Source organism: Myotis daubentonii, chromosome 1 (assembly GCF_963259705.1).
Source record: "Myotis daubentonii chromosome 1, mMyoDau2.1, whole genome shotgun sequence".
Lineage (NCBI taxonomy): Eukaryota > Metazoa > Chordata > Mammalia > Chiroptera > Vespertilionidae > Myotis > Myotis daubentonii.
Window position 1 is genome coordinate 96,531,615 of NC_081840.1, and position 11,500 is coordinate 96,543,114.

General features: G+C 37.9%; 1 protein-coding gene across 9 annotated transcripts in view; it reads left to right on the forward strand.

Moving 5' to 3' along the window:
• MPP7 (MAGUK p55 scaffold protein 7) overlaps window positions 1-6,730 on the forward strand; it is a 356,856-nt gene extending 350,126 nt beyond the window's left edge. For all 9 annotated transcript variants that reach the window (XM_059711505.1, XM_059711486.1, XM_059711523.1 and 6 more), the window contains 2 exons: window positions 2,028-2,171; window positions 3,680-6,730. In XM_059711505.1, coding sequence (XP_059567488.1) covers window positions 2,028-2,171; window positions 3,680-3,859 — 324 coding nt within the window. In that variant the 3' untranslated portion in view covers window positions 3,860-6,730. The remainder of the gene's footprint in view (window positions 1-2,027; window positions 2,172-3,679) is intronic.
• The last annotated feature ends 4,770 nt before the right edge of the window (window positions 6,731-11,500 follow it).

The window sequence follows — 11,500 nt, forward strand, 5'->3', positions numbered from 1 at the left end:
TGCTAAGATGACAAAAGCATTTCAAAAAATTTGAGAAGTTTTTGGTGAACTGAAAGCCCATATTATTGTTAGAAAGAGGAGTAGGAAAAGCCTCCAAATCTGTGTTTGTAGGTCTTGTTTATATTCAGTTTTTTCCAAGTATAAGGTCTCTTAGATTTTCTTTTCTATATTTTGTATTTTTTTTAATGTTGCATTATATGTATTCTTATATATTATCATAAATATTTATAACTAGAAGACCGGTGCACGAAACGCGTGTACTGGGGCAGGGGTGTCCCTCAGCCCAGCCTGCACCCTCTCCAATCTGGGACCCCTTGGGATCCCGACCATTGTGGGATCAGGCCTAAACTGGCAGTTGGACATCCCTCTCACAATCCAGGACTGCTGGCTCCCAACTGCTCACCTGCCTGCCAGCCTGATCACCCCCTAACCACTCCCCTGCCACCCTGATCGATGCCTAACTGCTCCCCTGCTGGCCCGATTGCCCCCAACTGCCCTCCCCTGCCATCCTGGTCCCCCCCAACTACCCTCCCCTGCTGGCCTGGTCCCCACAACTACCCTCCCCTGCAGGTCTGGTCACCCCCAACTTCCCTCCCCTGCCAGCCTGGTTGCCCACAACTGCCCTCCCCTGCTGGCCTGGTCCCCCCCAACAGCCCTCCCCTGCCAGCCTGGTCCCCTGCAACTTCCCTCCCCTGCCAGCCTGGTTGCCCACAACTGCCCTCCCCTGCTGGCCTGGTCCCCAACAACTTCCCTCCCCTGCCAGCTTGGTCCCCCTCAACTGCCCTCCCCTGCCAGCCTGGTCCCCCCCCCCAACTACCCTCCCCTGCTGGCCTGGTCCCCCCAAACTGCCCTCCCTTGCTGGCCTGGTTCCCCCCAACTATCCTCCCCTGTAGGTCTGGTCCCCCCCCAACTGCCCTCCCCTGCAGGTCTGGTCCCCCCCCCCCCAACTACCCTCCCCTGCTGGCCATCTTGTGGCGGCCATCTTTTGCAAGGGTGTAAAGGTCAATTTGCATATTAGCTCTTTATTATATAGGCTTTTTAACAATGGCCCCTTTGGTTCTAGGTTCTATCTATATCCTAGATTTGGGGTTTGTGTATAACTAGAGCTGTGGGGCATTTCACAGGAACTCCATGGCATGAGCCCCTATTGCTGCTGTCAGGTAGGTCTCTGCCTGGCACCCTGGGAAATCTCAGGAACATGTGGACTGAGGGTGCCAGTGGATGAAGCCATTCAGTTGTCACACCATCTAGCCTCCAGCAGAAACCTAACCCATAGCATTTTCCTCATAACCAGCAGCCAGATTCTCTTCAGGGATGGCTGCACCCCAGGGTGTAAAACCTCCAAGGGCCAGCCAGGATGGCCCGGAGAAGGCCTTTGCCACTAATCAGGAGTCAGTAGGGTGGCTGACTCAGGCACCAGCGATGAATGGGACACTCTTGCTTGAGCAGAACCTCCCGCTGGTGTCCTGGGGCTAGTTGTTCCCAACTCCCTTGGTGTGGTTTAAACTCTACCTTCTCAGTGCCTCACCAGCCCCTCTGTCCCCTGTCACTTATAGTGTAAATAACAAAATATTTTCTGGAGGAGTGTTGACAAGCTTCATGGAAAGCAGGAGGCTTGCCCTTTTGGGGCACTTTGAAGAGTAGAAGGAAAGAGGAGAACCCATGCCTGAAGTCAGGAAGAGACTTAAATGGGATGGCTGGAAGACTTTCGTGTACAGAACGTTATCCAAGTCATAGGGGATTTGATTTAAAAATCAGTTTTATGGTATTTCTAGCTGCTTCAGTTCAATATTAATTATGGCATATTTCAAAACATTTTTTAAGGCAAGTTACATTCTTCATCATCTTTACAGGGGGATTTATTACATTTAATTGTCAACTGATTGAATAATACATTGAAAGATCAACTGACCTTGACTAGGAAATAATTTTAAGAAATTTACTCCTTAGAAAATTTTGTTTTATTGTAAAAATTGCTCATGACATTATGAAGAAATATAAAAACAACCTTATTTTCTTCCTTGCAGACTGTGAAGCATTTAAGGACACTAGAATTTAAGCCCTATGTGATATTTATAAAGCCTCCATCAATAGAGCGTTTGAGGGAGACAAGAAAAAATGCAAAGATTATTTCAAGTAGAGATGACCAGGGTACTGCGAAGCCTTTTACAGTAAGTATCATGATGCTTTAGTGAAAATACATAAGCAGTAGTTAAAATCACATATGCAGTAGTGACTATCTTAGGAAAACTATAAAAGATGAAGTGTGATCCAAAAATCTACAATATAGAATTGTGTTTAGGTACAGACATTTTGAGTAATTGTACTGTAATTGCTTTTTGTGCTTCCATGAATGCATCTTCATATTAAATTGACTCAAAACTATTTGGCATACTTATAAAATTTTTGTAGGCCATTTATACAAAAGTTAGACCAGTTGGTTTTCAGACTATTATTTTTAAGGGGAAAAATACTAAAGTTAATTACTATTAATCATTAATGATCTAGATGAAAATTTTAATAATTTGCCTTTTTTGTCTTCTTGCATCAACAATATTTAGCATAATAAAGGAAAAAGCATCATTTTGGGTATAGTAGACTCATGTAATTATTCAGTATTTTTATTTCCTATGAATGTTGTTATAAATGGCAACTGCGGTATGTTAATGACTACAATGATTTCTGGCAAGGCCTTTCATTTCCTTGTTTTTTGTTTCTATCTTTAAGATAATATATTCTACTTTAGGATAGAAAGTAAAGAGCAAAGAAATTAAATGTCAAGAGCTTTTTTCTCCTCTCTCTCTTAACTTTCCCTTCCCTCATTTTTAATTTGTACAGTATAAATTATGGTTACAAAATACAGATTATACTTTTGATTCCCAGTATTTGACAAGTATCTTTTTTACAAAATACTGGCAATACATATCCATGCTGAATAAGTATCATCATATGATATTACCGAGGGCTCCAGATTAACACTAAAGTTAAATTTTTTGTTGTAAAATATTCTGTGACATTGAAATGTGGACTTGAAATTAGTATGTGGCTGTGTAAAGAGTTATTATACTATTTATAAACTTAAATGTTTCTCAGTGGAGATAATAAATGATAGCATAGTCCTAGGATTTAGCTCACATTTATGTATATGGTTATATATAACTCTGAGTTACATAATCAACTAAAATATTTCCTGGCTCAAAAACGTGGGTATGATGGGCCTCTGACCCACTTCCAATGAAGCATAGGAAGGACTTGGTAACTATCATTTTATAAATTTATCCAACTCTGAAAAACTAGTTTATGCTCTAAATTCTTTGCTATGAAGAAGCATAAATAATGCAGCATCAGAGTAAATGGTTCTTCCCATCCCTCCCTCATAACTATTTTGACACTGAGATATCCCTATTATAAGTTAGTGACTGATTACCCTGAACTTCAGGTAAGACGCAAGTTTTGACTCTTGTCAGATCAGTTTAGGTATAAGCAAATCAGAGAAGCAGCAATATTAGGAATTATGACTTCTGAAGAACTTGTAATTAAAGAGGGTAATTTTCATTTCTGGCTGAGGTGAGAGAATGGACACAAAACAGCATTAGATAAGCCAGTGGTGGAATGTTTGCGTTGATGTGACGTCATTGTCTGGTTAACTAACCACTTAAAAAACAACTTCCTTTTGTAGGAAGAAGACTTTGAAGAAATGATTAAATCAGCACAGATAATGGAAAGTCAGTATGGTCATCTCTTTGACAAAATTATAGTTAATGATGATCTCACCATCGCATTCAAAGAACTAAAAACAACTTTTGACAAATTGGAGACAGAGACTCACTGGGTCCCAGTAAGCTGGTTACATTCATAACTAAGAGAGATTTCCATTGATTGTAGAGTAATGATTAGATCAGTTACCATTTTGGTGGTAGGATGTTTTTAAAAAATCTTTATCACGGTCATAGATGTGCAATCTTGGTTAAAATTGAATGTTAGTTTTGTTTGTATCTTTTTATAGCCTTATTTCAAACACAATGTTTGAATATAAGATCCAAAATTGAAATTTGTACAGTACTGTATTCTGAGCAGTTTTGAACTTTCTGCCTTTCTTTATATATAGCTCTATCTCCAAGTTGAGGTTGACGTTTTTAGAGAGACATAACTGGAGAATAAATATTAGAGATCAGCTGGTGTCAAACATGGTCGCTGCCATCAAATCTGCTCATTAGCACTTGCAAAGAATTAGCTACGCAGCCTTGAGCAGCTCCAGGCAGACAGGACAGCTTTGCTGGATTTTGGGTAGATCATCATAGGGGTCCTCTTTCTATTCTAAAAGTGCAAGCTTTTTCTGATGTATATGCAGTACAGTAAGTCCTCACTTAATGTCATTAATAGTGGGTATTTAATGACCTATAAGGAAACCAATTTTACCGTAAGCTAATTGATATAAGCAGGAGTTAAGTTCCTATGGCATCTCATCAGCGTTATAATGAAACTTATGTTGAACAAAAGGACATTATTCGAGGACCAGTGTGTGCATTTAAAAATCATTCTTAAAGGAATTACTGAAAAACTGCCTGAGTGACCTTCTTGTTATAGCTTGAAGGGACTTATGAGTACTATCTGTACTCAACAAATATTTACTAAGGGAAGATAGGGCTAAAATTTATTATATATGTAACTAAATTTTTTCCTATAGCATTGATCTTAAAATGTTTATATCTTGGTGCAAGAAATGATTACAAAGGACATTTTTATTTGTATATCCTTAGGTAACATTTCTAGAGTCACAAAAAAGTGTGTGTTTTTTTTAAACTGGCTTTGGATTTTCCCAATAAATTATAAGAATGTGATTCCTATTCTAAAAGCAGAGATTTGACATGTTTCTGGTATAGTTAAAGAAGATATAGTTAAAGACAAAAATGTTAAATATGCACAGTTTATCACCATATATTTAAATTGTACTAAGATGTACTTCAGAAAACTTTTCATGTATTAACTTATTTCTTCATCAAAATAATTCTTAATATTGGCCAGGTACCACCATAATCTTGCCATTTTTAAGAAGTTTAAGAAAGGCTCTTATAAATTTTTAGATGGAACCTCTTATTTTTCTTTTATACTACTGACCTCTAGCAAGTGAATTATATAGCTCAAAATAGTAGAAATGTTCATAAGTTATATTAGAATATGTCCTGTCATACTTGCATGCAGTAAGATCCTGCCAATCAAAAAATCTTTGCATCTGTGACTTTCAAACAGAAAAAAAGAAAGGTTTTTGTTGATTTATAAAAGAGAGTTTAGATGCCATGTTTAAAGAAAAATAGAATGCAGTAAAATTTTATATATTTATGAACTATATGAGAGGCATATTTTTTAATTATTAAATGGGGCTACTCATAAAATAAATTATATGTATAGATGGAAATAACTTAAAATAGTAGTTTTATAAGTCAGGGTCAGCATTCCATGTAAATATTTGACCTTTATTTCGTACACAGGTAGACCCACTAGCGTGTTATATGTGCACTGGACATGTGGTAGCATTATCCACTGGATTTCCTTCAGACATGTCAGATTTCATTTTAGGAACAGAGACAAAAAGTACTGTAATGATATTGACACACACCAACATATTTAGATAATCAGACTAAGTATCACTTAACAACATAATCCAAACAATGGTTTCTATGTTTATTAACTAAATAGTAAACAATATGCTTTTTAAAAAGAGGGGGAGGGATTGCCAAATCCGATCCTAAAGCCATACTTAAAATTGTGTGCTGGTCAAGTCTTACTTAAATGGTTTGACTATTGATGAAATTACCCTATACAAAGAGTAATGGGAAATATATGATAATTTAGGCAATAATATAAATAATTTGGCAATCCAAATTCTTTTTTCTGAAATAGTTGCATGAATTTTTTTTTTATTTGCAGATAACTGCCTCAGTTCTTTACTGTAGGGGTAGAGGTAGTATAAGATGGTGGAGACTGAATCCTTTTTCTTCTGGGGACTGGAGATGTTATAAAAATGTAACTGTCTAAACCTTTCTCCCTTTTTAGACTGGAGCTAAATAATATTTTGAAAATAGTGTAAAGGGGGGTACTTTAAGAAATCTTTTATCAGGTGGTGTACATGGTCTGGCAGGTGAAGTTTGCATGGCCACTTGATGCTTACAAAGGATATGGTTACAATTTAATAAGGCAGTGCCAGCTCCAAGGGCTGGTTGACAACTGTCACAAAGGCTCTTGATTCTGTACTCTCTGCACCCCAAACTCCTCCGGCAAGGAAACGATGGGCTGCGCACCTCCCTGTACTAGTTCTTTAAGTAACCTGCTCCCAAGACAGAGTGTCAGCCACTATTTGAGAGAAGAGGAATGTTTTTTAAATCCAAATATTTAATCCAAGGTCAAGAAGAAATTTGTATATTCCCATGACTAACAAATGAGAGTCAGTTAAAAATAAAAAGGTGGAATTGAAATATAATATTGTACCACTATTTTACCTACCAATATAGATGTTTTTGAATTTTTAAGGCTGACATTCCTGGTATTATGTATATATAGCTAAATGATAATTTAAAATTGATGAACATGGAAACTTCTCAGATTTACAAAACTGTGTTGTTAAAAGCTTCCTGAAGATAGAGTTTTATTATTTATTTTCTTTATGACTAGTAAAAATTTATAAATGAATGTAATGGAAAACCTTTGATCTTAATAAAGTATCTTCAGATTATGTGTCTACTTTCTTAAAAATTGTTTTTTCACTTGGAGATTACACTGTTTCCAGTGGTAGAACAAATTCTGTTCTTTACTGATATCAAGTGATTTATTTGAACTTGCTGTGTCTAAAATTAAATTTCATATTTGTTTCAAATATTTGTTGGGTTCACCAAGTTTTTTGAGAAATGTAATTCACTAGTCTTGCTCTTACCCATACAGTTCAGTGATGTGGAGAAATGCAGTGGGATGCTCTATCCAGGCTGCCATGGTGGTAATACCCCTCCCCTCTTCTTCCTCATAGGCAAAAAGCTAAACTTATTCTGCTGTGCATATGAAAGCTTATACAGTGTTGCAGTAAAGAGCATAATTGTTGAGTTTTTGCCTATTACTAGCTTCCCAACCTTGAGAAAGTCATTTAATCTCTCTAGTCCTCATTTTCTCATTAGAAAACAATGGAGACAATAATAGTGCTTACCTCATGGGATTGTTGTAGATATGAAATGAAACAGCTGATCCATGTAAAGTATAGGAACTAAACTTGGAATTGAAATATTCACTAACTGTGAGCTCCTGTTTTATAATGATCATTCTCATATAACATAATTAAAAAATAGCTATACAAATATTCTGGTTACCCTACATAGTTTCCCTGTTAGTTACGTCATTGGAAGTTTCCTAATAAATAATTTCTATTATAAGCTTTATTATTTTTAAAAATTCCATTACTCCAAGTGTTACATCAGGAAATCACTAGGTAATCTTCAATATAAAAGTGATCTAGTTTTTACTTTTTGCCTCTGGTATGCAGTATAGTTGATATCAATTTGAAAGAAATGTCTCTTCATTGTATTAATGTTCTTACATCGGCTACCACTCTTTTCAAATGCTTGCTCAGTTACTTAACCTGAGAAAGGCTAGAAATATATTTCTTTTACAACATTTGTCATATATACACTGAGTGGTCAGATTATAATGACCACCTGATGTTTGTAGGCAAATTAGCCATACACTACATCATATGGGATATGGAAGCCAAAGGCCTGTTCGAACAACTTTGCTATCTGCAGTTACCAAGATAAAACATCTCCAATTCACACAGGAACACAAGGATTGGACAGCCGAGCGCTGAAAAGTCATGTGGTCTGATGAATCACATTTCCAATTGCATCATGCAGATGGCAGAGTGAGAATTTGGCAGAAACAGCATGAAAACATGCACCCCACATGCATGAGTACAACCCTTCAAGCTGGTGGGGGCAGTGTTATGGTTTGGGGCATGTTTTCCTGGCATGACTTGGGCCCTTTAATTCGTGTGGAACAACATCTGAATAGCACAACATACCTAAGTATCATTGCTGATCAGGTTCATCCTATCATGTTGATGGCGTATCCCAGTGGAGATGGCTTCTTTCAACAAGACAATGTGCCATGACATGGTGCTCATATTGTGCAGGAGTAGTTTCAAGAACATGAGGGAGACTTTACCTTGCTTAGGTGGCCCCCACAATCACCAGATCTCAATCTAATTGAGCATTTGTGGGATGAAGTTAAAAGAGCCATCAGGCAGCTGGTTCCACAACCATCAAATCTCACAGAACTGGACAGTGCTATTCATCAGGCATGGTGTCAGATTCCTTGCATCACCTTTCAACATCTCATGGACTCAATACCAAGAAGAATCGCCACAGTATTGAAGGCAAATGGTGGCCCAACGAAGTACTGATGGGTGGTCATAATAATCTGGCCACTCAGTATACATCCATCTATCTACACAGGCCTAATCACTACCAGAACAAATTGTACTTAATAATCATCACACATCTGTACAATTTCCATGCACTATCTCATTTAATCCTCACAACTACTTTATATGGAAGATGTCTTCATATTTTACAGTTGAAAAAACTGAGATGTGGGGTTAAGTCCCTTAACCAAGGTGATAGAGGTGACATGTATTGAATCAGAGTTGAATCATGTCTGGCTTCCTCCAACTTCATGCTGTTTTCACTGCATTGTGCATCCTGGTGTTGCTCTAACTTGAGCCAAAGCTGGAAACTGGCAAGACTTGGTAATCATGGGAGTGACTATTCATCATATATCTATATATCTATATCTATATATCTATGTCTATATCTAATCTATATCTATATCTATATTTACACTAGAGGCCTGGTACACGAAAATTCATGCACTGGGGGGTGGGAGGGCAGGGGTCCCTCAGCCCAGCCGTGCCCTCTCACAGTCCTCCGGGATCCCAGCCCTTAGGGGATTTCCCTAAGCCGCAGTCTGGCCTCTTGCTGCAGGAGGCAACAGGGAGGGCCTATCAGGGGACTGCGCCAGCCATTGAGCGGCTGGCTTCCCCCCCCCCCCCGCCCCATTGCCCCTCCTCTGCCACTGGTTGCCGCCACCCCCCAATCACCATCCCTTCCCTCTTCCCACTGGCACACGCCTTGGCTGGCCAGGTACCACCTGCTCACCAACCCCACCCCCCACCAATAGGCTGTTCGGTCAATTTGCATATTATGCTTTTATTATATAGGATAATGCATATAGGATAATGGACACTTTAAATAATTATAAAGGCAGTGTTTATTAAAATACATTTCATTTTCAAAATTGAGTTGTCAGCTGTTAAAGTGTATATACATTTTAAACTATACTCATATATAGTTTACAATGTTTCCTCAGAATACTATGGCATTAGTCAGATATAGCTTGATTTATCTATGCCTGTATGAGTGGGTTAATCTTCAAACAGTGGCTATAACAGCAAGCACAGCAACACTAGCAGAATATACAATTTTCTGTTTAGTCTTCCTGAGTCCCAGTCCTTAGTGACGAATCAAGATTGGTCTAAGTCAATCATGACAATATCCTCTTTGCAGTGATGGAGCTGAGTTGGTCATGCTACTGCCCCATTCCGGGTAATATCTGTTAAGGATCTATGAGAAAGACTTGTTTTCCTGATTTAAACAAACATCTGCATGGAGTGAAAATCTCTTATGTCCCCGTCCTGATCCTTCCAGTTTGAGATGCTTCAACTATGTTGCAATACTTGCCAAAATTACAGCCATAATCCTAGCCCTACACCAGTGGATGATAAAGGCCAATCTATAGAGGATGGCCAAGTAGAAAAAGGAAAATTCTAAATCTATAAGAATATTGAACTGCTATATAAAATTCCTGGGACGACTTCTTCTGCTGCTGAATAAACAATAAATGTTCTTATGTGCTGTTATTGGTGGGAATATAAATTGGTGCAGCCACTAAGGAAAACAGTATGGTGGTTCCTCAAAAAATTAAAAATAGAGCTACCATATGATCCAGCCATTCCACTTCTGGGTATATATCCAAAGGAAAAAAATCATTCTGTCAAAGAGGTATCTGCATCCCCATGTTCACTGTAGCACTATTCACAACAGCAAGACACGGAAACAGATGAATAAAGAGAGAGTATTCACCCATTAAAAAAAGGAAATCCTTTTGTGGCAACATGGATGGACCTTGAGGGCATTATGTGAAGTGAAACAGAGAGAGACAAATGTTGTGTGTTCTCACATATGGAACCTAAAAGTGCCAACTCATAGAAATAGAGAATAGAATGATGGTTATCAGGGGCTAGAAGGTGGGGAAAATGAATAGATGTTGGTCAAAGGGCACAAACTTCCAGTTAGAAGATGAGTAAGTTTTGATGTACAGCATGATGACTATAGTTAATACTGTATCATATACTTGAAAATTGCTAAGAGAGTGTGGTATTATCCCTCTCACACACACAAAGATAATTATATGAGGTGATGGAGGTGTTAACTAACTTTACTGTAGTAATTGTGCAATATATGCATGTATCAAATCACACTTTATCCCTTACATATGTTATATGTCAATTATATATCAGTAAAGCTGCAAAAAAATGTTGTGCTAGTTTAAGTCACTGTCTGGCTGTATACTTTCTGCTGGAACCACTCCTAACGTAAGGCCGTATCCAAGAGCAACTCAGACTATCCCAATATCTACTTTCACTTAACAAAGGTTGCCTTTTCCTTCAGGTGTCATATGCCATGCCTTGACACACTGGTTGAACTTTAAAACACTTTAGAACCTGTAAGGTGGACCAAAGATCATTGTTTAAGAAAAAAAGCTATATAAACATGAAGTAATGACTTAAGAAAATATGTTGCTATTAGGAATCTATTAGATACCAAAACAACTGAGGAAGGAAGAGGGAAGGAAACAATACAAGTCTACTTACATATAAGTTAAGTTATATATATATTTTTTAATTTGAAGGCAATACATGTGGGGTTAAAGTAAATTCAAAGAGGAATTATAAAAATAATCCATTAAATGAGATTATAGAAACTGGACCAAAAGGATCTCCTATTACAGATTTAAGTGGCATAATCTCATGTATTAAAAAAACAATTTTCACCTACATCAAAAATGGAAGCTAATCATATACTTCCAGAAGAGAAACATTTAAACTAAGAGGTTTGCCCTAACCAGTTTGGCTCAGTGGATAGAGCGTCGGCCTGCGGACTGAAGGGTCCCGGGTTTGATTCCGGTCAAGGGCATGTACCTTGGTTGGGGGCACATCCCCAATAGGGGGTGTGCAGGAGGCAGCTGATCAATGTTTCTCTCTCATCAGTGTTTCTAACTCTCTATCCCTCTCCCTTCCTCTCTGTAAAAAATCAATAAAAATATTTTTTAAAAAAAAATAAAGTAAGAGGTTTGTCAACAATAAGCCAGGCAGATGCAAATATAAAGAAAGTATAGAGTACAA